This window comes from Limulus polyphemus, unplaced genomic scaffold (genome assembly GCF_000517525.1).
Source record: "Limulus polyphemus unplaced genomic scaffold, Limulus_polyphemus-2.1.2 Scaffold2627, whole genome shotgun sequence".
Lineage (NCBI taxonomy): Eukaryota > Metazoa > Arthropoda > Merostomata > Xiphosura > Limulidae > Limulus > Limulus polyphemus.
Genome location: NW_013668237.1, coordinates 130,323 through 145,884, shown reverse-complemented (window position 1 = coordinate 145,884; position 15,562 = coordinate 130,323). Strand labels below are relative to the sequence as shown.

General features: G+C 34.0%; 1 protein-coding gene across 4 annotated transcripts in view; it reads left to right on the top strand.

The window, feature by feature from the left end:
* LOC106467478 (cationic amino acid transporter 3-like) overlaps positions 1 to 15,562 on the top strand; it is a 70,819-nt gene that overhangs the window by 7,383 nt on the left and 47,874 nt on the right. For all 4 annotated transcript variants that reach the window (XM_013927837.2, XM_022395672.1, XM_022395670.1 and 1 more), the window contains 4 exons: positions 3,667 to 3,783; positions 7,723 to 7,842; positions 9,295 to 9,423; positions 10,264 to 10,419. In XM_013927837.2, the coding sequence (XP_013783291.1) occupies positions 3,669 to 3,783; positions 7,723 to 7,842; positions 9,295 to 9,423; positions 10,264 to 10,419 (520 nt within the window). In that variant the 5' untranslated portion in view covers positions 3,667 to 3,668. The remainder of the gene's footprint in view (positions 1 to 3,666; positions 3,784 to 7,722; positions 7,843 to 9,294; positions 9,424 to 10,263; positions 10,420 to 15,562) is intronic.

The window sequence follows — 15,562 nt, the reverse complement described above, 5'->3', positions numbered from 1 at the left end:
ACTTCTAATGTTTAACATTTCTGTGTGTATGTGTGTGTGTGTATATATATACACACACACAGAAGAAGATTCTTTGAACTTGTGTATTTAAGGTACTATTTTTATTTTTAAAGAAACAACAATAACAGTACTTCAGGTTTTATTGTCTATTTAACTTGAATAAAACTTTTTCCCCAAGCTGTACATTTGTTATTAAATAAGTATTGATGTGATTTATAAATCCAAGTATTTGAATAAAGGTTTGTTTTAAAGATCTGTCATTAATTCAAAGATTATACAAATGTCCAGAGAGCAGATGTTGATTAATATTACAATTAGTTAAAGACACTACAGTAATTGTACCAGTATTTTATACAGCAGTGCATAAAGTCATATGAAGTGAAAAATTATGTCACACCTTGAATATTAAGGTGAGTTCACGTAAGTTACACAAACGTTTTTGATGTTCTGTTGTCAGCAGATTAACAAATTTTTATGCCATTTCACAAAATTTAGAGTTAACTAATTCTTTTATCAAAATTATTCAACTGTGCTGATTGCAAAGGAAGTTAGATGTTTCTTGCTTTTTTTTTTGTATATAAAAAACTGCACATTTCAGCATTAACATTTTGATTTTTTAGATTGTAAATACTAAGGTTACTGGAAACCCTAAGTATATGATTTAGTGTTAACATTTATCTTGTATTTTCTCTAGAAACTTGGTTCCTGTTTACCAACTGACATGGATATGTTAACATTACTAATATCTATACAGCAAATCTGGTGAATACAGTTTAGTACATGCTGTTTGTCACAAAAATTATACATTTACTAGATTACTAATATAACAGTTTGGTACTAAAGTTATAGAATTGTTAATGCACAGGGTATTTTTGATGTATCTAGTATTTGCTGTATCTCACTATGCTTTTTAGATGTAAATTAGGAATAATGAAGTGCTTTAACAGAAAGGAAGTACACTGTAGTGTTTTCAGTTTTGATGAACTAGATGGACCTTGCATTGCAAGTAAATTTTCAGTACATGCACCACTACTGCTTCAAATTCCCAATTGTATAATGTAGACTAAAATTTTTTACCTGTTTATTCTATTTGTTTTGCATACATGAAACCTCGTTTGATAAGCCATATTAAATTTGGAGATAATGAAATTGTATTTTCTGTATGAATTGTTTGACAAGTGTTATTAATTGTCATGTTAGAGATTCTAAGCTGCAATTGTCTTATATCTTCCATGTGTTGTTTTGGCATAACATGAATAAGAAAATGCTGTAAAGAGCAAGAATGTATGGAAGCTGTAACTAACCATTCATTTTAAAACAAATTGTTGTAATTTGCAAGTAGAAAACCATTGATCAGCCTGCTCTAACATATGATGCTTGAGTGAAACTCTGTAACCTAGATTGTGCTAAATTTCTAACCATGTCTGTATGCACCACCAGAGGTCTCTAACACCTAATAAAATCATACCAGAATCAGGAGTGCTATTTAGATAATTTAAGGGGGCAGTTTCTCTGTGTATAAAATAATTTGTTCACTTTAGGAACAACATGTGTGTGTGTATATATACGATTATTAATTTGCACTATTTGAACAATTAGCTAATATGTGAAATAAGCAGAGCAAATGCACCCAAGTTATACTGATTATTTAACCCTTTAACCTGGAAATAATTGGTATACTAAATGTTCACCGGAGACAGTACATTTATGTTCTATAATACTTGTGAATGAAGTATCAGATTTTAAAGTTATATTTGTAAGAGTCCTGTATATGTTTTATGCAAAGACTAAGTTGGTTTATTATGAGAAATCTCTAGAGATAATGAAATTATTATAAGTAGAGTAGGTGTTTAATTGAAGTAAATCATGATTGGCTGTCCTACACATAAAATTGTACAACTTCTAACTAAAGTTCATAAAGCCTGTAGAGAAATACATTATATCCTTGTGGTACAAACTTGCTGTTCTCTGTAGTTTAGTATCCTATACTGGAGTATATTAAAATGAAAATTATAAATGAGTATTATTTCTATTAATTTCATGAACCATTTAGGAGAGGGGAGGGGCTAGTTGTAGTTGTTGAAAAAAGTGTGGTACAATTTTTATTTTTTATTTCAATTTGTAAAAGAAGTGTAGCACGTAGCTCATGGAGGTTTTTTGTGCAAGTAAACTACTTAGAAAATTAGGAAATTCCAATATGTTTCAGTTTAGTTGTGATGTATGTGTTGTGTAAGTTCAGAAATTGAGGAGAAATTTGATAACTGAATACCGTGAAGCTAATGACTTATCTTTGAACTTTTTAATAATGTAGAATAAGAAAATATTGATATATGGATTATTACTTTAGATGGCTTGTTTTAATGTTGTAATATGTCATAGAATCAATTATCACAGAATTCACAATTCTGTGTGAACATGTATGAGTGATAGTAGAGATAATATAATAATGCTAAATTGAGGTATGGAGGTACATAACACTAAAAAGGTAGGTGTATTAATTCAAACAGTCGGGCATTTCACCAGTAAAAAAATGCATGTATTGCATTTTACTGAATAGAAATCATGTAATTTATGTGAAATGAAGAAACAACAACAAAAAGCCAGCACCATGTTGATGTTGTGTATCATAAATAAATAATATTACTAGTCTATATACTAACTAAGTGTTTTTTTTTGTTGTTTTTATAGTATGTCATTATTGTTATTAAGTTATATTGCAAGTTATAAAAACTTATAATTGTTGGCTACATGAAATTGAAAGATATTATAACATGCCATTGTATAACTCGTGCATTATATTAATATATAATATTTACTGTGTAAAAAAGGTAAGAATATTAAACTGTCACAAAATAAGCATAGTTTTGGTATTGTTTAAATTGAACATTTGTTCATTTTGAAGTCTGTTAGTAGGAGTGTAATTCCAAGACTTTCCTGTAAGCAGAGGGTAGGGGAACATAGAGGTCTAAAAATTATCCTAAAAACCTTGACTAATATATGGATATGGTAAGTTATTTAATATAGGTTTTTAAGATTATTTGGCTTGTCAAAAAATAAGCAATCAATTAACTGACTGATCAACTCTGGATTTAACACTAACCAGACTTTATAATATTTTGTAGGTTGTTGATGAATATGGAATTTGATGAATTTGTATTTGTAAAAACTGGTTTATTTGCTTAGTTTGTATGAATCTTTGGAATGTCATTATGTTCATAAAGCATAATTTTTAAATTACATTCCATTGTATAAGAGTAGTTTCATAAATAGGTTGTTGGGCTGTGAATCGGGAGATCCAAGGTTCAAGCTGCAGTATGCTGTTGAACACACTTCACAGTTTCTCCCATTTATTTAAACAGTTTATGGTTCTTATATATAAGTAATATAAGATTAGATTGCTTACCAGTGAAATAGCAATTTATTTACAGCTTAAAATTGGCTTACTCCTAAACATAATAAGAAAAACGAAAAATAACTGAGGAAAAATTCCTCAATATTACCCTATTTTTTGAGTTAATTGAATATCACTAGCACTTCACAATTGATGTATATATATAAGGGTGAATATTCTGTTGCATGAAAATTAAGAAGTTTTATAACAATTATGCTTTTCAGGAGTACATAGATATATAAATAACAGTTTATCTGTGTTCTCTTCAAAACCAGCTATGAATATCAGAAATTTTGTGAAGGCATTGTTACGAAAAAAACAACTTTCCAGTAGTGATTGTAAAGAAACCAGTCTTCATCGATGTCTTTCAGTTTTTGATCTAACTGCTTTAGGTGAGTGAAACCTACTTTAAACCTTCTAAAACTAATTGTTACTGAAATAATATGTTTATCATGAAATAATATTTTATGATAAAGCTAAGTAGTTGTAGCAATGCGAACTTAACTGATGCCATCTTTGACAGTTTTGTATACTTTATAACATACATGAGGTATGTGAGTTATGATTTTATTATTGTTAGACTTCATCTGATAACTACACCCAATGTAATAATATTAAAATTGTTCCTATTTTGTTCAAGAGGTTAACAGTAAGATACTAATGTGTAATATTATGTACTTTAGACATAATTGCAAATAAAACCTGTTGTTTTTGGTGATTTTGCAGAATTACCTAAAAATTTGGATTTTAGAAAAGCTGTCAATAAAAACAAATTGCTCGTATTGAGTTATTATTATTTTTACTAGCATAAACACAAACCTCAAACTTGGGAGTGATATGGAATTTTTCATGAGACTTGATGTCTGGATAAAAAAACATTGTTCTTAACTGAACAGACTTCGTAAACTTTTGTCCTGATAGATAAGTTTCCCATTCAGAGATGTGAGTCAGAAGGAACAACTCTATATTCTTTGGCTATCTAACTAAGCTCTAGAATGATTACCCAATACAAGATCAAGATTGATCTTTAGCATTTTGCTGGAACTTGTATTTAATCTCATCATGGAATATACTTATAATAAAAACATAGTACTTTATACAACAATACCAGATGTGAGTTACATTTAAAGATTCTAAGAGTGATTGAAAACATTCAACAATAGTACATATGACTTAGTGTAAGCATTTTAAGATTAATTAAAAATGTACAAAAATCCATATGCAACATAGTGTACTAATTCTGAGATTGATGGTGCTACAGCAGGAATTCTCAAACTGTGATATGTGAAAAAAATTGTAATTAGACCCTGATTATCCTGTTCGTTTATCTTGTGCCCAGTTTTCTTGCCTTCATCTTACCCTCACGTCTATCCTACAGTACTTGTCCACCATCTACCTCCTTTCTACTGCAATTCACCGAGATTTTTCTTACATCTGTGTTGGCATGTTTGTTGACTTTGGCTCTTTCTTTGCACATGTGGTTCCTCTGTTGTTGATATCTTTTGGGGAGAGATGCAATATTGTCCCAAGTTCATTTGCCACCTGCTTATCTTTGAGACTTAGGTTTGGTTCCTTTTCTCAATAAGTTGGTATTTGGAGGTCTTCTGGTGACCTTGGAATTCAGAGTGTAATTAGCGAGACAACAATCGACTCTTTCCTTGTTGGTTGATTGTTTGTCTTGCTCTGAGCCTCAACCATCCCATATTTTTGTTTCCTGTCCTAATCCTTCCCATCCTCTACCTTTTCTTTCCTTCAGGGATCTTCCTCTCTTTGTTTTATTTGATGCAGAATGTCATGCTGCCAACAGTATTGGTGACTACCCTGTGAGTTCTGGTGCCATGGGGAGATCGTTTATCCGAGTTTGTTCCTCTATGGCAGGAGTTTACCAAGGATCTCTGGGTTCTTCAGATTTTATCCGAGGAACTTGTCATCAGCTTCCTTTCCCTTCCCCCATTATTTGGATACCTATTTCCTTTTCATTGCCTCGGAATCTGACCACAAGTCAGCATCTGTCCGAGGATTTTCTCTTTCAGAATGCCATCAAACCTGTCATTCACCCTCCTCTGGAGTTTTATTCCAGGCTGTTTGTGGTACCCAAGAAAACCAGACACTGGTGGCCTGTGATTGATCTGCCCTGCCTCAGTCACTTCTTGGTGCTACCTCATTTTACCATGGAATCAATTCTCACCCTCAGGTGAGCTTTTTATCCACATTTATGGATGACCAAGGTAGACATCTCTAATGTTTATCTACATATTCCTGTATTTCCTCTGTGAAGACGCTGTCTTCAGTTTGATCATCACAAGGTGGTTTATCAATTTTGCACTTGCTTTAGCACAATATGTCTTCTGTCTAGTGGTTTGCCTTTGCCAGATGTACACACTCAAGAGTTACACTTACACCATTACATGGATGACTGGCTGCTATTGGCTCATTCCAAACTGAAGTCCACTCAGCATGCTTGTCTGCTTTATTTGGAGGCAGCTTGGGTTGGTTGGTTAATCAAGTTGGAGAAGTCCTTCCTTGTTCCTATGCAATATCTTATCCATTTGAGTGTTTTTTTCAACACTCATCTCAGTCGGTCCCTGCTTTCTCCTCTTTGACTCCATTTGATAGAGCTGGAAATTCTCAATGCCTCTACTGCTCCCTCTATTACTGCTTGTGAGGTCCTATTCTTATTGGAAATGTGGTTTTCTATGGCAGCATTTATCCCCATTGGTCGTATTCATTTGAGATCTCTTCAATGGACTCTTCATGACTAATAAAACCTTGCGTGGGATCCCTTGGATGTTACTATCACCCTTCCTCCTTCCCTTGTAGACGATCTGCATTGGTGGTTGGACAAGGCTCACACATCAGTGGGTGTTCCATTTCCTCCCTCTCGTCCAGATTTACATATTTTCACAGATACTTTGCTTCATGGCTGGAGGGCATTGGTTAAGCAGCAAGTAGCTTCAGGTCAACGGTCTCTGACTGAGCAGTCTTACCATATCAATATCCTGGAGCTTCTCACTGTACATCATGCTTTGGATCATTTTCTTCATCTTGCCAGCAGTCCTCTGTTTATGATCCACCCAAACAATTCTACAGTGATGGTGTACATCAATCACCAGGGAGACACCCATTCTCAGTCCCTTTGTGGTGGAATGTCGGATCTTGTATTTTGGGCACACATATATGGTATTCATCTCCTTGTGTGTCATTTACTAGGTACTTTCACCCTTATCATGGATTGTCTTTCCTGCCCAGACAAACTTTATCTTACAAAGAATAGTTATGTGACTTTCAGCTTTTCTTGAAATAAATGCCTGTGGAAGAGGTCATGCTGATATGCCAAACCATCCACTCTGTTTTGGGGAACACTCCAGGCCTTTGGGGAATCATCTGGGTTCAGTTTCTCATTGAGTTGGGTCTTTAGGCCAGTAAATTTGTGTCCTGGGAAATGGGCTTTGAAAGGGAGCTTACTGAAAAGTGAGAAAATTGAAAGACCTCCTGTGTTTGAACAACCTGCCCCTTCCACTTCTTGCATGTTCAACAATGTCTGTTCTTCATCACTTACAGGAATTTTCTCATTGTGAATATGAATTTTAAGTCAGGGCCCTCTGTGTTTGCACTTGTGTAAAACAGTTGGATATAATTAACTTCATCACAAATAAAAAGAATGGCTGAGAATATCAAAGGAGCACACAGTAATCACTCCCTGTGCAGATTAGGGACCAGTCAGATATCCCTTGTGATCCTTAATTCTGATCAGTCAACCTTTTATACACAATGGGACTTTAATGGTGTCATAGTGTGTGTGTGTCAGCATATACAAGAGCTTTATGCCAAACAGAACCTCATAGCAGAGTTTAGATGAAGTCATGTTTATTTAGAATGTGAATGAATCATCTGGATTTGACAAACTCAATTGCCTCAGCTATATTCCTGAGTTATTACATTGAAAAATTAATCTGAACAACTTTGAATTAACTGAAATTGATAATGAAAACTATAATGCAGTATTTTGATTACTTGGATAATGGGTATAATGGCAGCTACCAATAAGCCCCTGATGCTATTTATTAAGATAGTTGTATACAACATTGGAATAATGTTGCAATAAATTTTTCTGGTAAGCCATTAAGCAGCAAATGTATACATATTTCAATTTTCAAACATGGCTATATAACCACCAGAAGTTGATGAACCACACATGTATTGGGATATGAGCAGGTTAACAGATTAATTTAAATATGTATGTAATATATGATCTACTTTGAAAATTTTAAAGGTATAGAGAACTTTCTCAGTGTCTCTATTTGACACTCATTATATGACTCTTCTTTTAGGTATTGGGAGTACTTTGGGTTTAGGCATCTACGTGTTGGCTGGCCAAGTTGCAAGTACTAAAGCAGGCCCTTCAGTTGTATTGTCATTTTCTGTTGCAGCTGTGGCTTCACTATTTGCAGGTAAGTAACTCCATAGTGGATTTAAGTCAGGCACAGAATTCACTGTATTTAGCTTGAATCTGGGTAGATAGAGCTGTAAAATACTTGTGATAGTGAAATGTCATATACAGTAAGAACAAACAAGAATTTACAAGTAAAAAATCATCATGTCAAATTTGTTCTAAATTTTTTAGAATCATGTACATGATATTTTAGCAAAAATTTTGTACTTTGTAAACTATATTACCATTTCTGTAAGCAGAGGTTGTTATTGTTAAAGTTATTATATGTCTTTTCAAAATGAGAACAGAGGGATTTTTGTTATATAATGCCTAAGAGAGCTTATTATGGACTTTGAAAAGATAATAATAGATCTGACCTGTTAATATGAACAGAAGAGTAAATTCCTCAGAATATTGTCTATGCCAGGACATCAGTTGTCATTACAAAACTAAAAATCCTGTTTATAATGAGTAGAGAGGAAAATCTCCAAACATGAAAGTCGTGTGGCTTGCAACTAGAAAGTAAAAACAATACTTGCAAGTACATGTAGAAGTTTCTTTCTTATACAATCAAAGTAGTATAGATGGTGGTAGCTGAAAATTTAACTTTTGAAAGAATCTGGAATCATCTAAATGAATGCATGATCATTATTTTAATATATTAACTTATACAAAAGGTATTTTATTCAGGGGATTCAAAATGGTATGATGTTTATATGACCATCTTATGCGTTTTTCATTAATATGTGTGAGTGTACAGAAGAAAAAGGTTAAGATGTTTTGTGTAGATTTTCAAGTTTGTTGCGATATTTAATGAGAGGCATTGCTAGAAACTTCATAAAAATGTCCTTAGGTAGTATAATTAAGTTTTCTGTTCTTAGCTGGATCTGCTGTTGGAGCATTTATAGTTAAACAAGTTGTTAGTTACATCAGTGGCTAGAGTGTTTTTCATTGCGAGACTTTTTGTAGCTTGACTATGGATTCTAAATCTACTTTAAATGGGCTGTACTACTTTTTGTGAATTATTTACTTCAACATTTTTTAAGCCTCTTAAGTTTTATTTATTATTTTTTGTTGCCGTGAAATCCTTCTTGTTTAATAATTAGGAAATTTTTTACTAATATCATTAACAGTATATCGGCAAACTCTTGATTTGTTTGTACATTATACAACTGTGCTGATTTTTATTTTTTTTAGGTTTTTAGGTTAAGAACAAGTGAGAGGTGTATTATAAATTTATTGATTATGTTCTGCATCTGTAAACAACCTTCAGATCAAACAGAAGATTTTTTTGTGGGTGTTTAGAGGAATTGATGTTAGTTTTATAACTACAAGATGTTACAAGAAAACTTGATGTAATGTAAGTGAAGTAAATTTTCATAGTTGATACTAACAGTCAAGTAATTATACAAAGAAACTACTGAACTTCATACATTTTGTAAATAAAATTAAGATCCTTTCTCTTTTTTAGGGCTATGTTATGCTGAATTTGGTGCACGGGTGCCTAAGGCAGGATCAGCTTATGTATACAGTTATGTCACTGTTGGAGAACTTATGGCATTTGTAATAGGATGGAACCTTATTCTGGAATATGTGATAGGTAAGTTTTATTGATTTTGCATTACAAAATTGTTTCTTGACTAGTGCAAATCTTCTGTTGACTTGAATACATTGACATGATAAATACACAAAATGAATTTGAAGCTGATGCATGTCATTTGTTGAATAGAATCAGAATTGTAACAATAGAGTAAGATAATAAGAATTAATATGGATAGAATATGAGCTATTTAAATTTAAAATATAAAACTTCATGTTTTTAAATATTTGAAACTATAAAAAATTGTGCTAAAAATACATAATAGGAACATATGGTTTTATTATGTATTAATTCTAAATAGCTTAATGTTTCACATGTTTTTGCATTGAAAACAAAGCTAGAAACTTTATTTGTGTATTTTAAGTTTTGTTGGAAACTGCAAAACAAATCTTGTTTTGCTTTTATGTTTAAAGAATTATCTTAGTTATAAGAACTAAAGAATTTAGTAACAGAAACCATAATTCAGACATAAAGACTATTGTTTGTGGCAGTCAATGTTCTAGACTCATGCTAGTCCTTATGGTTGCCATCTGGGCTGACCACCCAGATGTAAAATTACTGGCTGACCCTTAGCAAGTTGGGATTAAGGTCATTATGGAGAAGGAGACTCTTTCTAATAAGTCAGAAGTTGTGAATTTATTTGAATTTTAAACACTATTTCTCTCTGAAGTGGAGCAATGTTCTTATGTTTCAGATGGTGCCTTAATGTGAATAAAAAGAGGAACGTTTTATGAAATAGTTTAGTTATTAGTTATTGGTAGTTACACATACCATTGATTATATTTCACTGTTTCTTAGCTGCCATGGTCTAAATGTATAAATTTTATTGCTGTTTTTCAGGGACAGCTTCAGTAGCCAGAGGTTATAGTGGATACATTGACTCACTAATCAATAACTCAGTACAGAATAAATTGAAAGAACTTCTCCCTCTTCATCTTCATGGAATATCTGAATATCCTGATTTTCTTTCACTTGGAGTAACATTATTACTAACTTGTGAGTTTTTCATTATCAATTACATTTTTTCTTTGATCGCTTTTCATTGTTAGTTACATTTTTAATTTGACCTCTTTGTTCTAGGACAAAAATGTATGCTTAGTAAATTGTCCATTGTCACTTATTGTTATCTTGAAATTTTGTTTTTTATTTCAACTGGAATGGTTTATACACTTTAAATTGGTATCATAATGTTGTAAATTTTTATAGGTTATGTTATTCATAATTGGATATGGAAGCATAAAATTTTTATTTTTGTTAGTTAGAATGGTATTTATATTACTTACTCTGAATAAACTTCTAAGAGATGAATGGTTTAACTAAGAGTTCATTGATGGTTATTAGAAGATAATTCTCTGTATCATGGTTATTTGAATGTGTGTGTGTGAAAATATTTACATTTGTTCTGTTATAGACAAAATAAATGTAAATAATTTTAAAGAGATAGTTTCTGTAGAGCACTAGCCTACAACCTTCAAATCATACATGACACAGAAACTTTTAGATGTTGCCAGTTTCTTAGTGTGCAAATATGTGAGATTTGGAAAATGGTGAAACTCATGATAACTTACTGTAGTTTAAGAATAAAGAATACAACTTCCAAAATGATTCACTTATCTCAGCACACAGTTGCTATTCCTGTTGCATCTGCCTTCAAGATTTTGTGCAGGCCACTAGCCTCGAACTATCTCCTACCTAAGCAATGTATTGATGTGAACTGTTCTACTACAAGATTTAATCATCATATGAGAACAGCCCTCCACTAACATGAGGGTAACACATCCTCCTTGCACAATAGCACCTGTACTTGAAATTAACTTAATTCTTATCCTCAGCACTGTCTTTAATGGACTTGTTTCTTTAAGCTTAAACTTAACATTGTGAGATTTGCACTACCCACTACTGTGGGTTTCCTTTTAGTTTCTTTTTAATTTTGATTTAAAACTGCATCACCACTAAGTAAAAGAAAATTTAAAAAATTTGATTTTGTGAATTACTCAACCATGAATTCTCAGGTGATTCTGGCAGTGTTGGTGACTCTGCCCCCAATATGTCTGTGGCCACTAGAGTTTCACTGACTGTTGACAGTTTTACTGATATGGTTCATCATGGCATGGGTAAACTGCTGCCTTCCTGTCTTATCTACCAGTCCCTATATCAGAAGAGCTGCATTCTCCTTTTTTTTAACCCTGCCATGAGGATAACAAATTTGGTCAGCTACTTCCACCTCCTGGGTTTGCAATAGGCTACTCTTCACCTGTTGAGGAAAATGTTACTCCTTCAAACCTTTTTGTAGATTTGATTAAACTGGTTTCTTCTTTACCTTCCCTTTTTCCTATGTATTTTTATTCTTCCCATTCCTAACTACATGTCTGTCATGCAGAGGATTATTTGATGTTTCCTCTTTCTCCAGAGATATGTGTCCATGTTGACATGTTCCTAGATCAGCTTCATTTCCACTTTCAAATGTCTTGTCTTTCTCAACTCCTGGATTCTTTTGCCATGGCTTATAAGCCATTCCCCTTTTTCCTTTCTTGGATTCCCAATATCTGTGAAATCCCTTTTACCCACTTGGGGTGCTGACCCCATCTCCAGCAACACTTTCCAGTGCTTAATTTTTCTGTCTTTTCCTTTTTCTTCCCCATCTCCTTCATTACCTGTCCTCTCTTCTTCTCTTATGTGAAGCTCTACACCATAATTCTGATGGGTTTTCTGGGGATCTACAGCCTTTCCTTATCAATAGCTTAGTTAGGGTTTCATTTTCTACCTTGTCACTGCTTGCATGTTTTCTCTGTTGGGATCTTCTGGGATGTGACAATCTTCTCTCTACTGTTTGTCTTTCCCATGCTTACCTTTGTGTTTTCTGTCTGAATCTTTTTCTTCACCCTGAAGTCTTCAGATGTGTTCCTAACACCTTGGAGGCTTGGGCCAAGACTTTTCAACATCAATCCTCTCTTTCTTCCATCATTTTCATCTCTCATATCCTCATGAGTCTACTCCCATTTCTCAACTCCATGAATCCTTCGTTGCTCTTTTCCCATTTCTCGTCCCTCTACCGTATCTTGCCATCCCCCTTCTGTTGGGTTGGCTATTGCACATTCCATTGGTGCCTCCATTCCTTTGTACTCTGTCAGCTCAGGTCCCATAGGAGTACATCTGTTTCTGTTTGCAGACCTATGGATTTCTTTTGCAGCTGACCGGTAGGTCATTCAAGTTATTTACACATGGCCTTTCTCTTCTTCCTCTGTCCACTTTTCCTGTTCTTTTACCTCTTCCTTCCAGTCCCCAGTGTTTTCTGCTTCTTGACACTGTGATATTAGATTTTTGGACATGAGAGCCATCAACAGGTTGTTTGCCCCTCTCCAGGGTTTTATTCTTGTATTTTTTGTTGTCCCCAAAAAAGACCATGTACAAGTATCCTGTCTTAGCCTGTCTTCTTTTCTAGTTGTTCCTCAGTTCAAGATGGAGGGGTTTCTTCCTCTCTGTTAGTCCTTTTCCTTTGGACTGTGGGTGGCCAAGGTTGACATCTCAGATGCCTTTCTAAATATTCTGATGCCACATCCTCCTGCTGTTTTCTTTACTTTGTTCATCTGGATTGGGTATACTAGTTTTGCTTCAACTCCTAATGTTTTCAACCAAGTAATTGGAGTGTATGCTTTTCATGCCCACAATCTTGGATATTTATCCATTATTATATGGATGATTGGCTCCTATTTGCCTCTTGGCCACATGACCTCTCGTTCAAAATGTGGCTGGTCAAGTTTTCAAAAGCCATTCCTGATTCTGACTCGGTACTTGGTCTACCTTGGAGTCTTTTTCAATTCACAAAGAAGGGGGCTCAACCTTCCCCAATTTGGCTGCAAGGCATGGAGAATCTAGTCACCTTGACTCTTACCTCTAATACTTCCTGAACAAGGGGTTCTATCTTTTCTGGAAACTCTCACATCCATAGAACATTTTGTCCATCTAGACTTGGTTTACATGAGGCTTTTTAATGGACTTTGATCAACCAGTAGATTCACTTTCCCCTCTTGTTATGCTGCTGCTTTCTCTAGAGGATCTGTTTTGGTGGTTGATTCATGTCAACACTATGGTCAACATCCTACTGCTGCCTCCTCCATACCTCCAGATTTTTATATCTTCACAGACACATCTGTTATGAATTGGGCGTGTCTCTAGATGACTCTCTGGCCTTGGGGTTTAATCTCCTGCGAAGCATACCTTCCACATTAATTTTTGGTACTCTTTGCAGCCCTTTTTGCATTTTAGACTTTTTGTTTTGGGCCTGCTCACATCAGGTTCATCTGCCATCTTGTCATGTTTCAGAAGTTTTGAACTTTGTGATGGATTGACTCTCTTAAAAAGATAGAATTCTTTCTATGGAGTGTTCACTCCATCCAAATGTCTTTTGTTTGATCAGTCCCAACTTGGGCATGCCAATAATAATTGTCTTTGCCACTCCTCCCAGTATCACACTCTCCCTCTTCCTGTTCCTGGTACCTCACCCAGCTTCTCTGGTTGTTGTGAATGCCCTCAACCAGGACTGGTCTTATCACTTTCTGTATGTGTACTCTCTTCACCTTCTTTCACATGTCTTAACATTGATTCATGACACTTATTTTTAGGTCCTGTTGGTAGCACCTTTTTGGCCAGCTCAGTCTAGGTTTCTTCTTCTCAACCAATTAGCATCCAGAGCACCTCTTTCTTTATCTCCATCATGGTCACTCTTGCACCAACATCATATGTCTTCTCCCTTTCACCTGGGTGTGTTGTCTTTTCAACTTCAGTCATGGGACTTTACTTGCTGATCAGATTTCTCTGACCATGTAGCTCTTCTTTTATCACATTTGTGTCACCCTTCTACTCTCTGTCTATCGATGCAAGTGGTGTTTTTCACTACTGGTCCATCTGCTGGTCCCATTGTTGCCCACCTTTTAGTCTTACCTGATTGTTTGATAATTTAGAATTTTCTAAGATTGAAGGCTATCAGGTGGCCTTGTTGGCTACCTTTTTTTTTTTGCTGTTGTTTTGTTTTTTCCTTCCCGTTTCTTTCCACCTTGTTTCAGTCCTTAATTCATCATCTACCTTGTCTGGTTCCTTTGCCTGAATGTGGTCTTAACCCGTTATCTGCCGTGGCCATTTTGATGTTATCATGAGGGCAAAATCATATTTGTGAATTGAAAAAATTATAGAGATTTTATTTTTGTAAATAGTAGCATAACATTCAATTATTTGTACAAAATTGTATTATTTAATGAAGTTTAAAGAGGAATTTAATGAAAAAAATCCTAAAATACATTTTAGACTGTAAATAAGCACCCTCTAAGAAGAAAATTTGTTTTCAAAATTTTTTACAAATATTTCCTTCCACTTCAGCACTGGTCCTGCCATCTATGATTGGTATCTAAACCTTTTTCTAGTCTATTTTCTTTATAAAACGGCGTTTGAGCATGTTAACCCTCAGTTGTAAAACTTTTAGCCAATCCTGGTCGAAGGTGTTAATTTCAGTACCATGTTATTCCAATCACTGTATCTCTCGTTTCACAAATCATAGGATGATAAGGAAAGGACATTACGAAACGTTGTTCTCTGGATTTTACAATATGAATGTGGGTGGTGCTTATTATAGTAACTACCATTTTATGTAGAGATTGTATTTAGTACTGGCCAATAGTGCTTTTCTATAAGCATTAGAAAACTTGCTTCTGGAAAAAACTGCATGGGACGTATGTGACTTTTATTATTTTTATATAGTAGCTTAAGTCATGCTGCATCGTATATCTATTTATGTTAATCATTATATTGAAAAATTAACTCAAAATAGATATGTTTTATAGGAAAGTTGATCCACGATTGTTAGAGTTAAGAGCTATCGAGTGGCAAGTGCAAGGTCTTTACATGAATTAGGCTTAGGACTTTGAACTGAAAGAGTTTGTGATTTTTTATATTATTTTGCATTTAAATTTGTAGCTTAAAGTTTAATAATTTAGCATAATTTTATATTTAGTTCATAATGATAATAATATGATTCAGTATGTATAATGATAAACTTGTGTGATTTGTACACAATACTACTAGTACCAGTACCACATAAGAATTTTATATTTTTCCTTGTTACAATCTTTACTTTGTAGTAAGACCC